The following is a 21305-nucleotide window of genomic DNA, read 5'->3' as shown; positions in this document are numbered from 1 at the left end:
CAAACCAATTTAATATATTCTGAATTTGAAATGTAAGTGTAAGATCTAAGCAGGAATGTCTAGCACACAAATAGAATACTATAGCTCCACAGTTTTAAATGAGGTGGTAGAAATGAAAGACCTGTAAGAAAGAGAATATTCAGAATGTATCATTTAGTAGTCAGAAGGAATTGGGAAAAAAAAAGCCAATCAATGATTGAAATGTTGAATCAGTAACAGAAGTATTATAATAATGTAGACTTGTAAAAATCAAAGGGAAAGAAAATTTCAAAAAGATTAGGTATTCAAGAGAAAACAATGCTACAGACATTTGCAGGAAAATAGGGACTTAGAGAAGACCCTCTGAATTTGGTTACTATAAAGATCTTCTGAATTTTTTTCAAAAAGCAGTTCCAATCAATTTGTAAGGGCAGCAGCCAGACCCTAAAGAAGTTTCAGAAGCTAGAGAGATGACAGCAAATATAGATGGCTGCAGAGGGTTTGGCAAATGTCAAGATGAGCAACACATACTCTGACCTCATCTCCAACAACTATGCATGCCTTCCATAAAGGTGATGGTTGCCAAAAAATATGTGCTCTGGCTAGTTGCTGGACAATATTTCCTGTCCTTATTGTTCCACAAAGCTACAGTGCTAGATTAAATTCTATCATGTCTGTATGACTGCCACTCTGAACCTGTGACCAACTGCTGGTGGGGAAGCAGAAGAGAGGAGGAAATAAGAGAGCTCACAGTTCACAGAGGTAGCAGAGACAAGTAAGGGGCTTTTACTCTTGTTGATGTTAAGGACAGGTGCGTCCTGTGTGTGTAGGCCAGTGAATCAAAGAATGGGAAATACCAGAGGAGACAACTGAGGAAGCCAACTCCAGGAAGAAGTAATGTAGCTCAGGACCAAGAGCCTAGGTAGAGACCTTAGTTTTAGAAAGAAAGGAATGAAAAGAAAGAGACCAATTGTGAAGACATAGAGAAACATAGTGAATAGATTATGTCATGTGAGCAGCACAGAAAAACTAGGGAAAATGAAAGAATTTGACTCAGATAATGGTGATTTTCTCAAAACAGAAATAAATGAGGTCATCCTTCCCAAAAAGGGAATCCGGGGTAGGACTGTGTGTTTCAAGAGGATTATGGTCTCAAATTATTGTGTAAGGAGATACATTAGCTCTGTATTTGGAAATTAATATTCTTAATGGTTTAACATGTATAACAGAGCTCATGATTGCAAAAATATCCACTATTCTCTACTACCAAAGTATTTTAAAGTCCATGTAGTCCTAATTTTCATATTATTAGTATTCATGTCCAAGGAAATAAATGAATACATAAATAAATAAATGTATTTTGTTGTATTGTTTTTAAACATTTTATTTATTTTTGAGAGAGAGAGTACCGGTTGGGGAGAGGCAGATAGAGGGGAATAGACACAGGATCCAAGGCAGGCTCTGCGTTGACAGCAGTGAGCCCAACGCGGGGCTCGAACTCACGAACTATGAGATCATGACCTGAGTCGAAGTTGGATGCTCAACCAAATGAGCCACCCAGGCACCTCTGTTGTATTTTTCAAACCCCACTATTCCCAGAGATAAATCAAACTACCATGGAGCACATTTTTAAATCAAACATAAAAAACTGGATTTTCTTCGTAAATTCAGTAAGACAAGTTCAAATACACAACTATTTAAATAATAAAATCTTATAGCAAGGAAGTCGCTACATAAAACCTTATTACCGATAATCATTAGAGCACCTAAAACCCACTGATCCTGGGGCACGTGGATGGCTTAGTCAATTGAGAGTCCAAGTCTTGATTTTGACTCAGGTCATGATCCCAGGGTCATGGGATCAAGCCCCATGTTGGGCTCCAAGATTTTCTCTCTCTCTCCCCTTTTCCCCCAGCTCACACGCTCTCTCTTTCTAAAAAAAAAAAAAAAAAAAAAAAAAAAAAAGCACTGATCTTACTAACAAATTTTACTTACATCACAAGCACACCACTCTTGGAACATGAGTAAAATATTCTTCAATTGCATCTGTATAGCAATGGCAGCCTCCCAGTCAGGATCCACTTCTATGTGTTGCCCAACCTGTCTTCTGATTTCTTCCATTCCCTATAAGAAAAGAGTGATTACACACACACACACACACACACACACACACACAAACTCTCTCTCTCTCTCTCTCTCTCTCTATATATATATATATATATGTGCATATTACACACATAGGCCCTTTTTCTTCGCTCTTCTACTGTCAAAATATGAAACTGTCAGAATTTATAATCATATATGCATAGCTTTTTAACATAGCTATTATACAAGGTCAGAATGCATGGGTTCAAATCCCAGCTCTGTCACTTTCTAGCTGCGTGACCCTGGTCAAATTATTTCTAGACTTCAATTCCCTTATATGTAAAATGAAGATAATAACAGTTGCTACCTCATAAGATTGCTATGATGCTCAGGAGAGATAATGCATGTAAAGTGCTTACTACGATATCACAATCAATAAACATTACTGGTAATAGCAGTAGTTAACTGAAGTATATAGAATTATACCTATTAAATATCTATTAAAGCGGGATCAGTAAAGCAGTGTTTAAATTTTATTTCTACTTTGCTAGAAATAGTCTTCCTTACATAACAACCACAATTTGCTTAAAAAAAACAAAAACTGGGGCTAAATTTTTAATATTTATCTTACTGATGAACAGAAATATCATACCTGCATACAGGTAAGAATCTTCAAAAAAGACCGAAAACCTTCAAGGAACTGCATTCTTAATCTTTCTGTCCATACTGTAGGTTTGCTGATCAGGATATACCTATCATTTCAAAAGACAAAGAAATATTTCACTTCCCCATTTTGTGATAATTTTAAGATTTTCAGGGCTAAAGACAATGTTGATTCATCAAAACTATGGATTCTGATTTCTTAAAGTAACAAGAAGCTCTGGGCAGAGCTAGAATTATACAACAAAATGTGAAGGCTCTAGAGAGGCATATGTCAAAGCTAAGCCTGACTCCTCAGAAGTTAGTCTACTTAAGTGAACTTAGAAGCAACATAGCCTGTCACACCTGGACAGCCACAGTACAGATTTTCCAGGAGCTCAGAATGTGTTATTTTCCCCTTCTCCTTGTCATTACAGATTTCTTGACTTAAGTAAGGATGTTAAGAAGTTGTAATAAGCATCAGACGACTGGAAAACTTTACAGTAAACTTTCAAACCAGCGACCCTAAAGTTTTAACATACAGCTAAGTAGCTAGAGGTGTGTTAACTCTCAATTATTTATCGTAGAGAATAACTAGAGTCAGAAATCCATAAAACAAAATAAAATGTGATAAAACAATGAAGTGATTATGCACAACTTCCCTGGATAAAAAACGTAAGTCAGCTACAAGAATATTTCACAGTAATGAGAGCAACAGTATAGAGACTTCACCTGTACAAAGAAGGAATAATGAACACTCTGATTTAACACTGATAATTTTAAGTACTGCCATTTGGAATTTTTGTGTATTTTTTGCTTGTTTGTTTTGCATACATGTAATTTATGCATAATTTGTGAAGCACACTGGTAAGTGATGATTCACTACTGAATTCATCTACCATCTCTGTACTGAAGTTGTGATGACATAACAATTTGCTGAACTTTAGAGAAAGATGTATAATCATATTTAAAAACTGAGGAATCTGAAAAAATCTGGAAACTTCTTCCTTAATAATATCAAGGATCCAATGCATAATTCTAGAAATCTGTCAAGTGTATTTTTAAGCAGACTATTTCTAGGTTGTTTGGAAGTATGTTTCCAACTCTCAATGCACTAAATGGTCACTAAAAGTAGACAAAATTAGGGGTGCCTGGGTGGCTCAGTTGGTTAAGCCCCTGACTCTTGATCTCGGCTTAAGTCATAATCTCACAATTCTTGAGATCAAGCCCCACATAGGGCTCTGCACTGACAGCGCAGAACCTGCTTGGGATTCTCTCTCTCCCTCCCCCACTTGCACTCTCTTTCAAAATAATTAAATAAACTTAAAAAAATTTTTTTAAAAAGCAGAGAAATTCAGAATGATTTTTTCCCCTTGGAGATTAGAAACAATTAATCATATATATCCCTTGGAGCACTTTATTTTAAACAATAAACTAAATGAAATGCTTTTGTTTTAATATATTCTTAAAATAAAAGATTTTAATATTTTTCTCAAAGTTTATTTATTTTGAGAGAGAGAGACACAGAGAGAGAGAGAGAGAGAGAGAGAGAGAGAGAGAGCGCGCGCACAAGCACGAACTTGAGCTGGGAAGGAAGAGAGAGGGAGAGAATCCCAGGCAGTCTCCTTTGTCAGCATAGAGTCCAATGTGGGGCTCAATCTCACCAATTGTGAGATCATGACCTGAGCTGAAATCAAGAGTTGAACCCTTAACCAACTGAACTTCCCAAGCACCCCAAGAAAAGAATTTTTTGAAGCTTATGATTTACTGAATACTTGAAATATCACAACTCTTATAATATTCACCAATTCTAAAATAAATGGAAACTTACTTCTTTTTTTTTTAGTATTTATTTATTTTTGAGAGACAGACTGAGACTGCGCAAGCAGGGAAGAGGCAGAGAGAGGAGACACAGAATCCAAAGCAGGCTCCAGGCTCTGAGCAAGGTGTCAGCACAGAGGCCAACACGGAGCTCTAACCCACAAAGATCATGACCTGAGCTGAAGTCGGATGCTTAACCAACTGAGCCACCCAGACACCCTGAAACTTATTTCCTTTTAAGTCCAATGATCCCAAATGTGATGTTATGTGATTTCAACTTTAGTTTAAAAGGCAACTCTAGGGGCGCCTGGGTGGCGCAGTCGGTTAAGCGTCCGACTTCAGCCAGGTCACGATCTCGCGGTCCGTGAGTTCGAGCCCCGGGTCGGGCTCTGGGCTGATGGCTCAGAGCCTGGAGCCTGTTTCCGATTCTGTGTCTCCCTCTCTCTCTGCCCCTCCCCCGTTCATGCTCTGTCTCTCTCTGTCCCAAAAATAAATAAACGTTGAAAAAAAAAAAAAAAAAAGAAAAAAAAAAAAAGGCAACTCTAGCCTCTTCAGCCAAAAAAAAAACAACAAAAAGTATCAATAACTTATTTGTATGTATGAAAGGAGTTAAAAAGAAACTCACATCAACAAGATTATCTGAACACTATGCACAAAGAGACTACAGAAGAGGGACAGAACCAAAGTGCATGAATGAAAGTGAGTGAAAGACATGGTAATTACAATGGAGATACATTCAGTGACCCTGAGAGACCCTACGTTCCTGTAACAGGTCCCTCCTTAATACCTTCCTTATTAACGTGGTTTTAACTCTATAAAAAGCGTTCACTTAAAACAATTATTAACATGACACATTAAAAGTTCTTTGTACTTGCCATAATTATAAGGAGAATTCTAGATAACCAAAAGGATCAGTAGTTTATTTATAAAACGGAATACAAAAGCACACTGTGATTAACAGGTAACTTTTGACTTGAACAACTTACTTTAGATCACATATTACTGCATATACTCTTCCCAATTTGTCCTGGCTATAACCCTGGAAGTTGAATTTATTGTTCCTGTCCAAGTATTCAGGCAAAACTTCTAGCAGAGTTTCAGTAATGACAGAGATAACATTCTGTTCTTCAATAAGATGTCGAGCCTGCAAATATTTCAAGAATATTGTCTTTATAATTAACTCATGATAGTATGGACTTAATTTACTCACGCATTTGGTTGGTCAGTGAGTCATTTTAACTAAATGTTTACTGAGTATCAAACATAACCCTTAGTCTCACAGAAGAGCTATTTCTGAGAAGTTATTTTCTAAAGGTAAAAATTCCTTACTCCCCACTAACTAGAAAGCACCTGTTGGACACTCCAAGCCCATCACACAGATTGTCAACATAAATGTTTACCATCAATAATCACATGATGAGCAAAGCAGAACAAACATAGATATACGTCATGACTTCTATCACATTACTATCTATTCCCGCATCTCCCAGTCACTCCTAATCCACTGCCTCCTCTCTACCTTCTTCTCTAGCCTTTGAAATGAGAAGGTAAGAATAGTTAACCAAACCATCCAGAAGAAACAGGAAAAGAAGTAGTACCAAAAAAAAAAAAAAAAAAAGCAGAATTTTCCACTTTCCTCCCAAGCCTAAGCAGCACCATATCAGCACCTATCTCATACAAATGATTCACAGTCATACTTTCCCCTCCAGCTTTGTTTTATCTTCATCTATCTGCCCCTCCCCACCAAACAATAACTAAAGAACAAAAGAATAGCCAAAAAAAAAAAAAAAAACAAAAAAACTCAAAAACAGTTTGGGTATTGAAAAGGCACTCCTCTTAAGTTAGCCTGGTTTCTGAGAAACCAGCTCTTGTCTCCTCTCACGGGGATCAGGACTTTTGGACAGCAGTCATGCTGTCACTCCCACTCCACAAACTACCTTGTCCTCAGGTCCCACTAAAGTATGCAGGTATCAATGAAGTATCATTCAATCTTCCGAATGAAATTAGCCCAAAATAGAGATTTTGACATCGTTTTAATTTGATTTGATACTAAACAGACTTCTTAAAAAGCATAACAGGTTTTACTTGGGAAGACTGCAAAGAAATGATCAATACATACCAGAGTAGGAACAGTAAACATCTGAACTGAGAGTGCAGTTACTGAGATACTTCTGTCATGATCATCACTAATATACTCTTTCTGCAGCTGTTTATAATACTGAAAGATATAATAAATGGAGAATCAATTCTAAATTACTGAAAACTTTTAAATTTTTTTTTTCAACGTTTATTTATTTTTGGGACAGAGAGAGACAGAGCATGAACGGGGGAGGGGCAGAGAGAGAGGGAGACACAGAATCAGAAACAGGCTCCAGGCTCTGAGCCATCAGCCCAGAGCCTGACGCGGGGCTCGAACTCCCGGACCGCGAGATCGTGACCTGGCTGAAGTTGGACGCTCAACCGACTGCGCCACCCAGGCACCCCCTGAAAACTTTTAAAATCCCAATTTTAATACATGCTATAGATGTTTCTATGTATATGTGTACTATAATTCCTATTTCTTTTTTTTTTTAAGATTTTTTTTTAAAAAGTTATCTCTACACCCAACATGGGACTTGAACTTATAACCCCGAGATCAAGAGTTGCATACACTACTAAGCCAGTCAGACACCCCTATAATTGCTATTTCTTAGAAAAAGACAATACAGTGAAAGAAATATAATAATTTTTTTTACATTTATTTTTGAGAGACAGAGAGACAGAGCATGAGCGGGGGAGGGGCAGAGAGAGAGGGAGACACAGAATTCAAAGCAGGCTCCAGGCTCTGAGCTGTCAGCACAGAGCCCAACATGGGGCTCAAACTCACAAACCACAAGATCACAACCTGAGCCGAAGTCAGACGCTCAACCGACTGAGCCACCCAGGCGCCCTGAATGAAATATATTAGAAAAATAACAAACAGGGGTGCCTGGGTGGCTCAGTTCGGTTAAGCATGTGTCTTCTGCTCAGGTCATGATCTCATGGTTCATGAGTCTGAACCCCACATCAGGCTCTGTACTGACAGCTTGGAGCCTGGGGCCTGCTTTGGATTCTCTGTCTCCCTCTCTCTGCCCCTCCCCTGCTTACGCTCTGTCTCTCCCCCATCTCTCTCAAAAACAAGTAACATTGAGGTGCCTGCGTGGCTCAGTTGGTTGGGTATCTGACTTCGGCTCAGGTCATGATCTCACGGTTTGTAGGTTCAAGCCCCACATCAGGCTGTGTGCTGGCAGCTCAGAGCCTGGAGCCTGCTTCGGATTCTGTGTCTCCTTCTTTCTCTGCCCCTCCCCAACTCATGCCCTCTCCCTGTCTCTCTCAAAAATAAATAAACATTAAAAAAATAGTTTAGGGGCGCCTGGGTGGCGCAGTCGGTTAAGCGTCCGACTTCAGCCAGGTCACGATCTCGCGGTCCGGGAGTTCGAGCCCCGCATCGGGCTCTGGGCTGATGGCTCAGAGCCTGGAGCCTGTTTCCGATTCTGTGCCTCCCTCTCTCTCTGCCCCTCCCCCATTCATGCTCTGTCTCTCTCTGTCCCAAAAATAAAAATAAATGTTGAAAAAAAAAATTAAAAAAAAAATAGTTTAAAAAATAAACATTAAAAACAATCTTTTAATATTAAAAAAAAAGAAAAATAACAAACAAAAGACCAAACATGAATTTAGTTACCCAATCTCGCAGAGCTGGAAGTGTTAAGTATAAAATGTATAAAAAGCCAAAAACCAACACACACACACACACACACACGTTAAAAAAAAATCACAGAGAAGTGCAGTGGTACAGTATATCCTTTCTCTAAACAGAGCCTGGGACAACCTTTAACAGATTCTATCCCCATGGTATAGGGCAGAGGCAATATTCAAATTATTTAAAAACTGATATGACCTAGTAAACCCATCAGATTCATTCCAGCCTTAAGCAAAATGAATGCCAGCTGCAGATAACTTCTCAACTATACTAGCTGAAAATCAAACCTAATATACTGGGAGAACAAAAATAATACATCCAGTCATGTATCAAGCATCATGTTAGATCCTTGAACCACATATTTAATTTTATCCACTAGAATTTCTACAAAGAAGTAACCGTGGTCAAAAAAACAAAATTTAAATAGGAGAACTGTTTTCATATAAGAAAAAAAACTCATTTCAGATCACATATATGGTCCAATTTTCTATCTCTTGAAGAGTTTTAGAAGAATAGAGTTAATAGCTTGAGTTGTTATCATCTTTCAGGAAATGGAATGTCTCAGTTACTTTTAACAATCTACTCCTAAAATCCAGAGAGTGCAGGTCTCTTGTCCCACAGTATCATTTGCTTTCAACTGTCATTATTTCACTCTCTGCTTCTAGTTCCATCCTGGATCCAGCCTTTTAAGTTTTATAGAACTGCCTGCAACCCAAAATCAGAAGAAACCAACAAGTATTCACTGGATACTTTCTAAAAACTATTTTATTAATTGTTATCATTTTTTAAAGTAGGTTTCACACCCAACATGGGACTTGAATTCACAACCCTAAGATCAAGAGTCACATGCTCTACTAACTGAGCCAGCCAGGCGCCCCTTGGATATACCTTTGTATGAGGCAAAGTGGAAGATTCAAAAAGTCTGTTATGTATTATCTTGCAATGCAACTTGAGAGATAGACCCCTCTGCCCAAAAACACATAAATAAAACAATGTAAGGGATATACAATAGATTAATAAAACAAAAAGCTGTAAGTTTCATCTTTATGTTTTAGCCTCATTAAGTATAACTCTTGCCTGTTTAATTCCCTTCAGCATGCATATCTGTTTCTTTTCGATGCTGTGCCTTTCAGCTAGTCACTTCTTGTTATAATTTTATTTGTTATAAGACAGACAAATGATCAGGAAGAATGAATGCATGTGTAAATGTGGTAACCTCCGAATGCTCTGTCCAGGCAAATAATAGATCTTTTTCCACCTATCTCCTCTTCTAGACTACTGCTTCCATACTATCAAATGTGAAAAAAAAAAAAAAAAATGAGCCTTTGACAAATCACAAAATTAAATTCTAAATTCAAAATTATCCCCTTTGTTTCTACAACTCTCTTTACAAAATGTTTTTCTTTTTCTATTACTGATATGTATTTTAAAGACCAATTACCTTCACAAATTCCATAGCAAAGAATTTTTTGTATTCCATCTCCATAAAAAAACTGCTGAAGATCAATTCATGAAGTATCTTACGGGCACCTGCAGATAATTTTGGGGGGAAGTGTAAGAGAATCACCAAGGCAAAAAAAAAAAAAATGCCAGCTATACGAGGTGGCAGAATATTACAAAAAAATTAACATACTAATAGACGTAAAGGAATCAAATATGAGTAGTATTTATTACATTAACATTTAATTATATTAATACTTAATACTTAAAATACTTACATATGTGCGTTTTCCCTCTCATTCTGCCCCTCCACTTTACCTTACTTCATTCTACCTCATCCAAACTTTCTCTATTCCTTTTTATTCGATTTCACTCAAAATTACTCTTACTCTGTGTCTTCCCTTCTCTATCCCCTTTAGCCTTCTTTCTCACCTTTCACTTTTTGTTCTACATTTGTATTGTAAAAATAAAAATGAACATAGCGTTAATAATGGCACCACTACATGAATATATACTCTTAAGTCTTCTTTATTGGCCCTGACTAAACAAAATGGCACTATAATTAAAAGGCAACATCCCCAGGTTTTAACACAGAAGAATACATACTGATTCGTTAACTTTCCTTTAAAATATAATATCTTATCAATCAAGATCATTGATTTAATAAACAAAAAAGATTATAGCTCTACTTTAAGGTCATGCTTCATGGCAAGCAGCATAAGCAAAGACCTACCTACCTTTATAAAGCTTTGCATCCCAAAGCATTAACCTGCTTATGAGACAGGGATTCTCAGAGCCAGGTTCTTCTCTAAGGCATGCTTGGCAAAAGATCTGTCTAAAGTCACCTACAAACGAAAGAAGTCAGGTAACTTTTATTCTCACAATATTTCTCCCACGAGTACATTTCCTACAATAACATGAAAAAAATTAACATTACTTTTCCCACAGTCTGATATCAAGAATTCTATCAATATAAAAGAATCAAAAGCTTTACAAAGTATTAGCTATGGCACTTGAAAAGCAATTCTGGGGGCGCCTGGGTGGCTCAGTTGGTTGAGCATCCGACTTCGGCTCAGGTCATGATCTCACAGTTCGTGAGTTCGAGCCCCGCGTTGGGCTCTGTGCTGACAGCTCAGAGCCTGGAGCCTGCTTCCTATTCTGTGCCTCCCCTCTCTCTGCCCCTCCCCTGCTCATGCTCTGTCTCTCTGTCTCAAAAATAAAACATTTAAAAAAATTAAAAAAAAAAAAAAAAAGAAAAGCAATTCTGAAAATTAAACAAAATGTACAAGCCAAAAAAATTTTTTTATTTTATACTCAATGACATTTTTTTAAGTTTATTTATTTATTTTGAGAGAGAGAAAGTGGGAGAGGGGAAGTAGGAGAGAGGGATAGAGGATCCAAATCCATCAGGCTCTGTGCCAACAGCAAAGAGCACGATGCAGGGCTCAAACCCACAAATTACAAGATGATGACCAGAGCCGAAGTCAGACGCCTAACTGACTGAGCCACCCAGGTGACCCGGTATACTCAAAGACATTTTAAACTTTGTGGCTATTTCAAAAACCAGTAGTTTATGAGAAATAAGAAAAACAGGTAATATGCTTACTTGAATAGCTCATAATTTTGTTCATCCAGGAGCCAAGACGCAAAGCAAATTTCTGGTGAGCCATAACCTCAGAGTGTAATACTTCTACGTGAAGTGGATGTTGAGAGACATTTTCTGAATGACTCTACAAATGAAAAAAGTATTTAAAACAAAACAAAAAACTAGTTTTAGAATTTTTATCTTGTTTTAACGAAGTAATCTATTTTTCAAAAAAAACATGACACTTATAGCTTCAAATCTCTGAGACTAAATGGCCCAATCCTATCTTTACTTAGGATGCCAAACCACTTCAACATTGTAATTGTTCTACTTTGGCTCTTGTAATGTGAATTCCTCTTAAAATTCTCCTTCATCCTAATTCAGAAAATTACCTTTATATCTTCCTTTGCTTCCTGACAAGCAGCAAAAGCACCTGCTTTGACAGCCCGACGACCCTAATTATAAACAAACATGAGAATTCAGTAGCAGAATGATAATCCCAATCAATAAGTAATGTATAGCCCAAAGGCCTAATGAGCTCTGAATTATTAATTATGTGCCAACTGCCTAAAAGTCGTAAGATGGACAATACTTGGATGATAAACCTAAATGTTTAACACATTTATGAAGCTTCAGAACTTTTGATACTGCTCATAGAGAATATACTTTAGGATGCTGGATTTTCTCCTTGGCAATAGTATCAGTTCTTTACTTATTTATTTTTTTTTTTTATAAATTTTTTTTTTCAACGTTTATTTATTTTTGGGACAGAGAGAGACAGAGCATGAACGGGGGAGGGGCAGAGAGAGAGGGAGACACAGAATCGGAAACAGGCTCCAGGCTCCGAGCCATCAGCCCAGAGCCCGATGCGGGGCTCGAACTCCCGGACCGCGAAATCGTGACCTGGCTGAAGTCGGACGCTTAACCGACTGCGCCACCCAGGCGCCCCAGTTCTTTACTTATTATAGTGTATTCCATTCCTATCCAAGAATAACTTAGGTTTTTACTGAATTCCTGCTATGTATTTTAAATACTTTTCATGAATGAACTTACAAGTTCCTTAACATGTGTTCCATAACACACTTGTGATCCACTAGTGGGTTACAGGTGTGACCAGGATATTGATTCCTCAAGCCCTAGATCACTACACTTACTAATGCCACACTGCTTCTTCCACTATATTACACTCCTCTCATGGACAGGGATTAGGTTAATAATACTTTTTTACTTGGAAAGACATTTTACTTTGGAAAGATATTTTTAAAAAGCAGAACCAAAGAATCAGTATTACGCTATAAATAGTTGTAATAACATTAAAAAATGTCAAAATTCATACATTCATGCACTCCATAAATTATGGAATGCTATTTCAATAAATTATAGAAACAGACTAAAGCTGACAGTCTTAACTACTTTTTGCCAGAATATTCAATAACTTTCTAATTATTTAGAATGAAAGAGGAAAGGTAATAGTTATCTACAATTATGATACACAGAAAAATCAAGTTTTAACCAATTTACCTAGGACCTAAGAAATAAAGAAAGGGGATGACTGTTCCCAACACAATACTAAAGAGCACTCAGCAAGAGTTCAGTCAACACCTGATTCTCAGGAAGCTGACTTATGAGAGCACAATTCAAATGAAGCTCACGAACCTCTTTGTCTATGGCAGTGGTGTGCAACTGGGCCTCTGCAAGCTCACAGTCAAGAGCCCTTTGTAGACTGTATATGACATGGTCATATGAATGGTGTTCATCATTGAAAAGGACACAATAGTATCTTTCATTTTTCTCCCTGTTAAAAAAAAAAAAGAAGATATATTCAAAAAAAAAATTTTTTTTTTACATTTTATTTATTTTTGATAGAGAGAGACAGAGCAGAAGTGGGGGAAGGGCAGAGAGAGAGGGAGACATAGAATCCGAAGCAGGCTCCAGGCTCTGAGCTGTCAGCACAGAGCACAGAGCCCGATGCAGGGCTTGAACTCACAAACCGCGCTATCATGACCTGAGCCGAAGTCGGACGCTCAACCGACTGAGCCACCCAGGCACCCCCAAAAAAGATATGTTCAGATACTGAAACAAATAAAGGAAAACGTGAAAAATAGGCTAAGGTAATATACAACATCTGTAACAAAGCACCACCATGTAGTTTCTTATGTATGAGAAAGTACCACTGTAATAACTGATACAGGAGATTATTTCAAGTGGTACAGTGCCATGAAATTTTTAAAACCCTGATAAAAGCACTACTGTCTCCATTTTAAAAAATTATTTCCAGGTGTGAATGATTACTTTCAGTTTAGTGGGACTATGTCTTTAATACTACTTACTCTTAACTCTTGCTAATCTCCTACTGTGGCAAAGGGAGACAGCCCTGGTCTCAGGACCTTCAAGCAGGCAATGATAAATAGTAAATAACTAATACTTAGTTTTTATTGAATTTATTCTTACTTTTACCTTATATTTAATTAATAAATTAATTCATTTTTTAAAGTTTATTTTTATTTGGCGGGGGGGGGGGGTGCACAAAGTGAGGGAGAGAGAGAATCCCAAGCAGGCTCCCTGCTGTCAGCATGCTGACAAGACCTGAGCTGAAACCAAGAGTCGGATGCTTAACTGACTGAGCCACCCAGGCGTCCCACCTTCTATTTAAGTGATACTGGTTTTATAGAACGTTTAACAAAAATGTGAACAAAAAAAAAAGGTGTATAGATTTAAAGTGCTAGCACTACCATTTGACTGAGGAACCTTAGGTTGCTTAAGCTTTTAATCTTGCTGAGATGACAAAGCCTCTTCTATCTTTAAAAGAATATTAACAGGGCAGCCTGGGTGGCTCAATCAGTTAAGTGTCACACTCTTGGTTTTGGCTCAGGTCATGATCTCACAGTTTCAGGAGTTCACGCCCCAAGTTTGGCTCTCTACTGGCAGTGTGGGGCCTGCTTGGAATTCTCTCTCCCTCTCTCTCTGCCCCTCCCCTGCTCATGCTGTCTCTGTCTCTCTCAAAATAAATAAATAAAATTTAAGAAAAAAATTTAAAAAGAGTATAATAACCCATTTACAACAACATGGAAGGAACTAGAATGTATTATGCTAAGCGAAATAAGTCAGAGAAAGACAAATATATGATTTCACTCATGAAATTTAGGAAACAAAACAGATGAAAATAGGGGAAGGGAAGGAAAAATAAGATAAAAACAGAGAGGCAAACCATAAGAAACTCTTAAATAGAACTGAGGGTTGCTGGAGGGGTGTGGGATAGGCTAAATGGGTGATGGCCATTAAGGAGGGCACTTGTTAGGATGACCACTGGGTGTAAGGGATGAATCTCTAAATTCTACTCCTGAAACCATTATTACACTGTATGTTAACTAACTTGGATTTAAATTTAAAAAATAAATTAATTTTAAAAAGACACACATTGCTACTCAAAAAAAAGAAAAATCAGCAACAACAAAAATAAAAATAAAAAGAGCATAATATCTACATTCAAGAATGGTGTAAGGATCTTATAAAAATGTGAAAACACAAATGTCAAATGTTATTATCAGTTTTAAACAGTTTATAATATGCTTTTACCATACACTCAATAGATTCCATAACTCTAAGAGGAAAATTTTCTCAGGCCTCTTAGAGCTCAGGAAACAAGTTCAAAAAGACTTCTCCAGGGGTGCCTGGCTGGATCAGTCAATAGACTCTTGTCTCAGGGTCATGAGTTCAAGCCCTGAGTGTAGAGCTTACTTTAAAAATAAATAAATAAAAGACTTCTCTATGGTCACAATGCCAATAAAACCATGAGAAGGCCTCAAACTCAGGTCTATGAATCTAAAGTCTGGTGCTACACCATATACATACTAAAAGCTCATGCAACCCTCCCTTTTCAGGCAGGCAGAACACTAGCATTGTTTACCAACACAAAGTTTCTTAAAAGGTTTCACCGACATTATCACCTATCTGAAATTAAAGCCTTTGTGAATGCAATCTCTGATGACCTTTATTTCCCCAAGCATTTTATGGCCCAGCAAGAGTCAAAACAATATATGTAATGTCTTTACAAATTAGAATTTTTAGTTCTCTCTCCTCCTAAAATAAAACAAACAAACCCCAATAAACTCAAAGAACAATGGTATTTAAATTTATAATGCAATTTTGTGAAATCCCAGTATTACACAGATAGAAAAATTCCCACAAGGCCCAAACCATATTTTCAATATCAGGTCTGGAATTCTCTTGTGGATTTGTAAGGTAAGAGCAAATATTACTGAGACTGAAAGACTCACCGCTGTTAGAAAGTGCTGGGTTTTAGTTTAAAAATGTTAAATCCTTCTAACTGAAATAATCCTAGGTATCAAAGCACATGGCAAAGAGCTATCTCCTCATTCCTACCACAAACCTCTAGGGAAATCTGGAGGTTGGTCTAGGGCAGGATCAAACTGGGCAATTTACTTCTCAGTTTAACTGGGATGAGAAGCTGCCAGATCATTTAGAATAAGACCCCCAAAATGCTTTTCCTTCTTTTGGTTTAACTTCTGTTTAGTGCTAAAACAGAACATCTCATATAAATGGAAATTTTGGAAGTATTCCCCATAAGATAATTTTCCACAAAATTTTCATAATGCTGATAAGCAGTAAATAACAGCAACAAAAACATTTTTCTAACATTTATTTTGCAGTATCAATAATCATTGCTAAAACTTCTCCCTTTTGAAAAATGTCCCTACCTTCTCTGGAGTTCAGGAGGCAGTTCTTTCTCCTCTTCCCATATAGTCATTTCTACAATGTATTTTATCACTGAAGGGAATATTTTCCGGGCTTGGGCAATTACCTCTTCATTCAATGGGCAACGTAAACTCTGTAAGAAAGTATAAAAAAAAAAAACACACAAAAAAAACAGAATTACCAACACTGAGAAAATATTATTAATTTAGAAATATTTTAATGATTTCATTACACCATCCTTCAGGAATGAATTCAAGTTGAGCTCAAGCGGGTTGCTATTCACATCAGATTCACTTAATTCCTTGTGGCCAACTTAGTGCTACAGATAGAAAAGGAGGGGGGTGGGATCTTAAAAAAAGAAAAAGAAAAGGAGACAGAACCACAGAGTCCCCTTCTGAGGGATGCTCTCCCTTATGAATGTTCTCTGCCTTTCTGAGTAGCCTAATTATGGTAATATCAAAGAACATTTGGTTATCTCTTAAAGCTCACAAAAAACTTATTTATTTCAACTGAACCTCATAGCCACTCTGTAAGACAGGCAGAGATAGGCACTGAAAGGATAAGGTGGGGCAGGGGGCGCCTGGGTGGCCCAGTCGCTTAAGCATCCGATTTCAGTGTAGGTCATGATCTCGTGGTTCGTAGGTTCGAGCCCCACACTGGGCTCTGTGCTGAGCTCTCAGAGCTTGGAGGCTGCTTCATGTGTGTCTCTCTCTCTGCCCCTTCCCCACTCATGCTCTGTCTCTCTGTCTCTCTCTCAAAAATAAATAAACATTAAAAAAAATGTTTAATAAAGGGTAAGGAACCCTTCTAAGGTAAAAGAGGCTATAAATAGCAGAAGACTAAAACCTGAGTCTTTGACTTCTAAAAAAAACAATGTTCTTTTTTTTTTTTTTTTAATTTTTTTTTTTCAACGTTTATTTATTTTTGGGACAGAGAGAGACAGAGCATGAACGGGGGCGGGGCAGAGAGAGAGGGAGACACAGAATTGGAAACAGGCTCCAGGCTCCGAGCCATCCGCCCAGAGCCCAACGCGGGGCTCGAACTCACGGACCGCGAGATCGTGACCTGGCTGAAGTCGGACGCTTAACCGACTGCGCCACCCAGGCGCCCCAACAATGTTCTTTTTATTACAGACCACCACCTCCTTAACAAAACGCTCGTTGAAACGAATCAGCTAAAAAATGCATTCAGATGCTCTGTATCACAAGCCATGACAGAAATACAAATCAAAACCACAATGAAGGGTGCCTGGGTGGATCAGTTGGTTAAGCACGGACTCCTGATTTAGGCTCAGGTCATGAGGTCATGGTTCGTGAGACTGAGCCCACATCAGGCTCTGGGCTGACAGTGCGGTGCCTGCTTGGGATTCTCTTCTCTCTGTCTCTGTCTCTCTCTCTCAAAATAACTAAATAAACATGAAAAAAAACCCACAATGAGATACTTCTTCACACTGCTACAGTGACAATAATAAAAAAGACAAACAAGCGCTGGCTAGGATGTAGAGGAATTTGAACCCTTACACACTACTGGAGGGAATGTGAAATGGTACAGCCAATTTGGAAAACAGTCTGACAGATGCTCAAAATATTTAGCATAGTTATACGACCCAGCAATTACATTCTACATATCTATCCAAGATAAACAAAAATATCCCTAGAATAAAAACGTATACACAAATATTCATAGCATCTTTATTCATAATAGCCAAAAAGTGGAAACAACCCCAATGTCCACCAACCGTTGAATGGATAAATAAAATGTGAATATTTATACAACATAATATAATTTGGCCATGAGAAGGAATGAAGTAAATGGTACAACATGGATGAACCTTGAAAACATTATGCTGGTGAAAAAAGCCAATCACAAAAGAACATATGGTGTATGATCACATTTATATAAAATGTCTAGAATAGGCAAATCTATAGAGACAGAAAGTACAACAGTGGTTGCCTAAAGCTGATGAGTCTGGAAGAAATAGAGAGTGACTGCTGATGGGTACAGGGTTTCTTTTGGGGGTGATGAAAAGCTTCTATAATTGAGGTGATGGTTGAACAACTCTGTAAATATACCAAAAAGCGCTGAATTGTACACTTTATTTTTATTTGTTGACTTGTACACTTTAAATGGGTGAATCTTTAAATATGGCATGCAATTTTTAAATATGGCAACTCAACAGGCTGTTTAAACAAAAGAGTAAACAGGAAAAAATACAGGAGCTCTTTAAGACTAAAAAAAAATCCTGTAGAAATTCAGGATAAGATTTTAATATTAAATTTTAACCTATCTGCTGCTGACTGTTCTAATGAACTGTATTTTACTCTGTGTTCAGAATAAAATCTTAACCTATGCATTTTTACTCTTTTACACCAATTTTTTCTCACTCCCCAATGCTTTATAATTTCAATTTTTACCTTCTTTTCAATATGTCACCTTCTCTTAGGAGATTTTGCTCAGAATCATTTACCAGAGAGAGAAATAAAGAGAGTCAAAGTACTAAGACCAATATTGGTCCACTACATTCCTCTTTCTTATATTTTTTTTAGCTCAATATATCCTTTTGAATTCTTAAAAAAAAAAAAAAAAAAAAAACCTAGTCTGAGGTGAACAGTTAAAAGAATCAACTCATGGGGTTCCTTGGTGGCTCGGTCAGTTAAGCGTCCTAGTCTTGATTTTGGCCCAGGTCATGATCTCACAGTTTGCGGATTTGGGCTCCATCTCTGTCAGGCTCTGCACTGATACCACGGAGCCTACCTGGGATTCTCTTGCTCTCCCTCTCTCTAACCCTTCCCTGCTTGCACATGTGCTCTCTCGCTCTCTCTCTCTTTCAAAATAAACAAATAAATAATATATATTATATAATATATAATAATATGATAATATATTATTTATTATAATATATTAATATTTTATATATGTATATATTTATATTATATATATGTTTACATATATATGTATAAACAACTCATTATTTCTAAACCATATCATTCAGAGTTCTTTAGAAGAGGTCTGGTAAATATATAAGAAACTTTCAATCAAAGCATCTAAAGCTTAGAAAATAAGAAGGTCGGGGGGTGCCTGGGTGGCTCAGTCGGTTGAGCATCCAACTTCGGCTCAGGTCATGAACTCACAGTCTGTGAGTTCAAGCCCTGAGTCAGGCTCTGTGCTGACAACTCAGAGCATGGAGCCTGCTTCAGATTCTCTGTCTCCCTCTCTCTCTGCCCCTCCCTCACTCATGCTCTGTCTCTCTCTCTCTGCCAAAAATAAACATTTTTTTTAATTTAAAAAAAAAGAAAGAAAATAAGAAGGTCAATGAGAGGAAACAAAAGGGCTGTAATGTAAACAGAAAGAAAAAAAACCAAACCAACCTTAAGTGCAGGACTTGAGAGAAACTGCTTTCACATATACCAGAAAGCAGCTTCTCTTCAAAAGACATTGCCAAATGCTGGATGACTGACTGATTAGTATCAGCCAGATCTGATTACACTTGGTAAATCCCCACTATGGCTAGCACAATGCAACACACCTGGTAGAGTACGGATTCTGTTCACCAAAGCAGAGATGAAACAAAATGCTATGTACACAGGGCTGTTTGTGTTGAGTGAATTGATTAGTTATGTGCTAGTCATAGGTACCTTTCTCTCACCTCCAGATAATGACTTAGTTCCAAAATAGCCAAATTTACCTTTAGGATAAGCGTAAATGACCAATCACCTTTTCAATCAAATTCTAAATCCAGAGAAATCCAAGATCAGTTTAGTTCATAACTAAATTCAGTATTCTGAGGCAATATGATTCAAGAAAACCCCAACAGACTGGAAATCCATGAGGCAGAGGAAGGGAAGCTAGTTTTGTAAACTCAGTGAGTCAACTTAACTCCCAAGGATTCTTTGGTATTTAAAAAGCAAAGACAGGAGTGCCTGGGTGGCTCAGTCAGTTAAGCATCCAACTTCAGTTCAGGTCATGATCTGGCAGTTCGTGAGTTCGAGCCTCACATTGGGCTCTGTGCTGACAGCTCAGAGCCTGGAGTCTGCTTCAGATTCTGTGTCTCCTTCTCTCTGCACCTCCCCCACTCATGCTCTGTCTCTCTCTCTCAAAAATAAATAAAAACGTTAAAACAAAACAAAACTTAAGGGGCACCTCAGTGGCTCAGTAAGTTAAGCGTCTGACTTGAGCTCAGGTCATGATCTTGCAGTTTGTGAATTCAAGCCCTGCGTCGGGCTCTGTGCTGACAGCTCAGAGCCTAAACCTGCTTCAGATTCTGTGTCTTCCTCTCTCTCTGTCCCTCCTCCACTCACACTTTGTCTCTCAAAAATAAACATTAAATTTTTTTTTTTAATTTAAAATGCAAAGACAGTTTTTCCAGAATAAAATTACTTTCTGACTTTATTTCAAGACATTTCAGTATTCTTTCAAAAGAGGAAAGTGAAATAATCAGAATTAAGAATATCTGTTAAAACAAAAATGAGAATAAATTTGAAAGAGTTAAATGGTATTTCAGGTAATAGACATTTGATAATATTTAATCAAGTAACAGGTACTTGATAAATATTTGTTAAATGAAGGAATGGCCATCTGAGATCAGGGCAAGTAAATGAGTAAGAGAGAAGAGGCAATCTAAACATCAAGTGCTGAATAATAAAGTAAATGGGGGAAAGTGGTAACAATTGGTGAATGGATATGAATATCCTTTGTACTCTTTTTATTTTTATAGCTTTTCATAAATTTGAAATTAAATTCAAGGTTTTAAAACCCGTGCTGGATCCCAGAATCTAAAGATCTGAATTTTATGTCCAACTTTGCCACTGGCCAGATCTGCAAACCTGAGCAAGCCACTTAACTTTACTGAGGGTGTGTTTCTCCTTCCATAAAATGGAGCTACTATATAAGTACCTCATAAAGTAGTAATGGAAGATAAAATGATAATAATGCCTGTGAAAGATCTCTGTTAAATCTAAAATATACAAATGTGAGGTATTATTAGTATCAGAAGTAAGAACAGGTAATGGGAAAAGTAGTCGGAGCTGTAATAACACTAATGATGATGATAGCTAACATTTACTGGGCCCTTACAATACGCCTGGCATATTCTAAGGCTAAGCACTTTACCTGTATTATCTCATTTAATCCTCATAGCCCTGTGAGGCAGATGGTATTATCTCCCAGTTAGAGATAAACTGAAAGGTAGAAAGGTTGAATAACTCTGCCAAAGTCACAGAGCTAATTAGTCAGGTTACAAAGCAAACCAAGGATACTTGTTCTAGAGCCCTTCACGTTGTGCTCTAATGCTTCTACTCAAGAGAAGAGAACACATTTTATTTC

At 37.5% G+C, this 21305-nt stretch overlaps 1 protein-coding gene across 2 annotated transcripts in view; it reads right to left on the bottom strand.

The window, feature by feature from the left end:
* UBR1 (ubiquitin protein ligase E3 component n-recognin 1) overlaps nt 1–21305 on the bottom strand; it is a 137082-nt gene that overhangs the window by 70523 nt on the left and 45254 nt on the right. For both annotated transcript variants that reach the window (XM_030318370.2, XM_030318371.2), the window contains exons 5-14: nt 15986–16116; nt 12924–13062; nt 11660–11722; nt 11289–11412; nt 10420–10527; nt 9684–9772; nt 6644–6742; nt 5511–5668; nt 2717–2816; nt 1975–2103 (exon numbers count right to left, since the gene is read on the bottom strand). In XM_030318370.2, the coding sequence (XP_030174230.1) occupies nt 1975–2103; nt 2717–2816; nt 5511–5668; nt 6644–6742; nt 9684–9772; nt 10420–10527; nt 11289–11412; nt 11660–11722; nt 12924–13062; nt 15986–16116 (1140 nt within the window). The remainder of the gene's footprint in view (nt 1–1974; nt 2104–2716; nt 2817–5510; nt 5669–6643; nt 6743–9683; nt 9773–10419; nt 10528–11288; nt 11413–11659; nt 11723–12923; nt 13063–15985; nt 16117–21305) is intronic.

Source organism: Lynx canadensis, chromosome B3 (assembly GCF_007474595.2).
Source record: "Lynx canadensis isolate LIC74 chromosome B3, mLynCan4.pri.v2, whole genome shotgun sequence".
Lineage (NCBI taxonomy): Eukaryota > Metazoa > Chordata > Mammalia > Carnivora > Felidae > Lynx > Lynx canadensis.
Note: the sequence above shows the minus strand (reverse complement) of the source record. Positions and strands in the feature narration are given on the sequence as shown.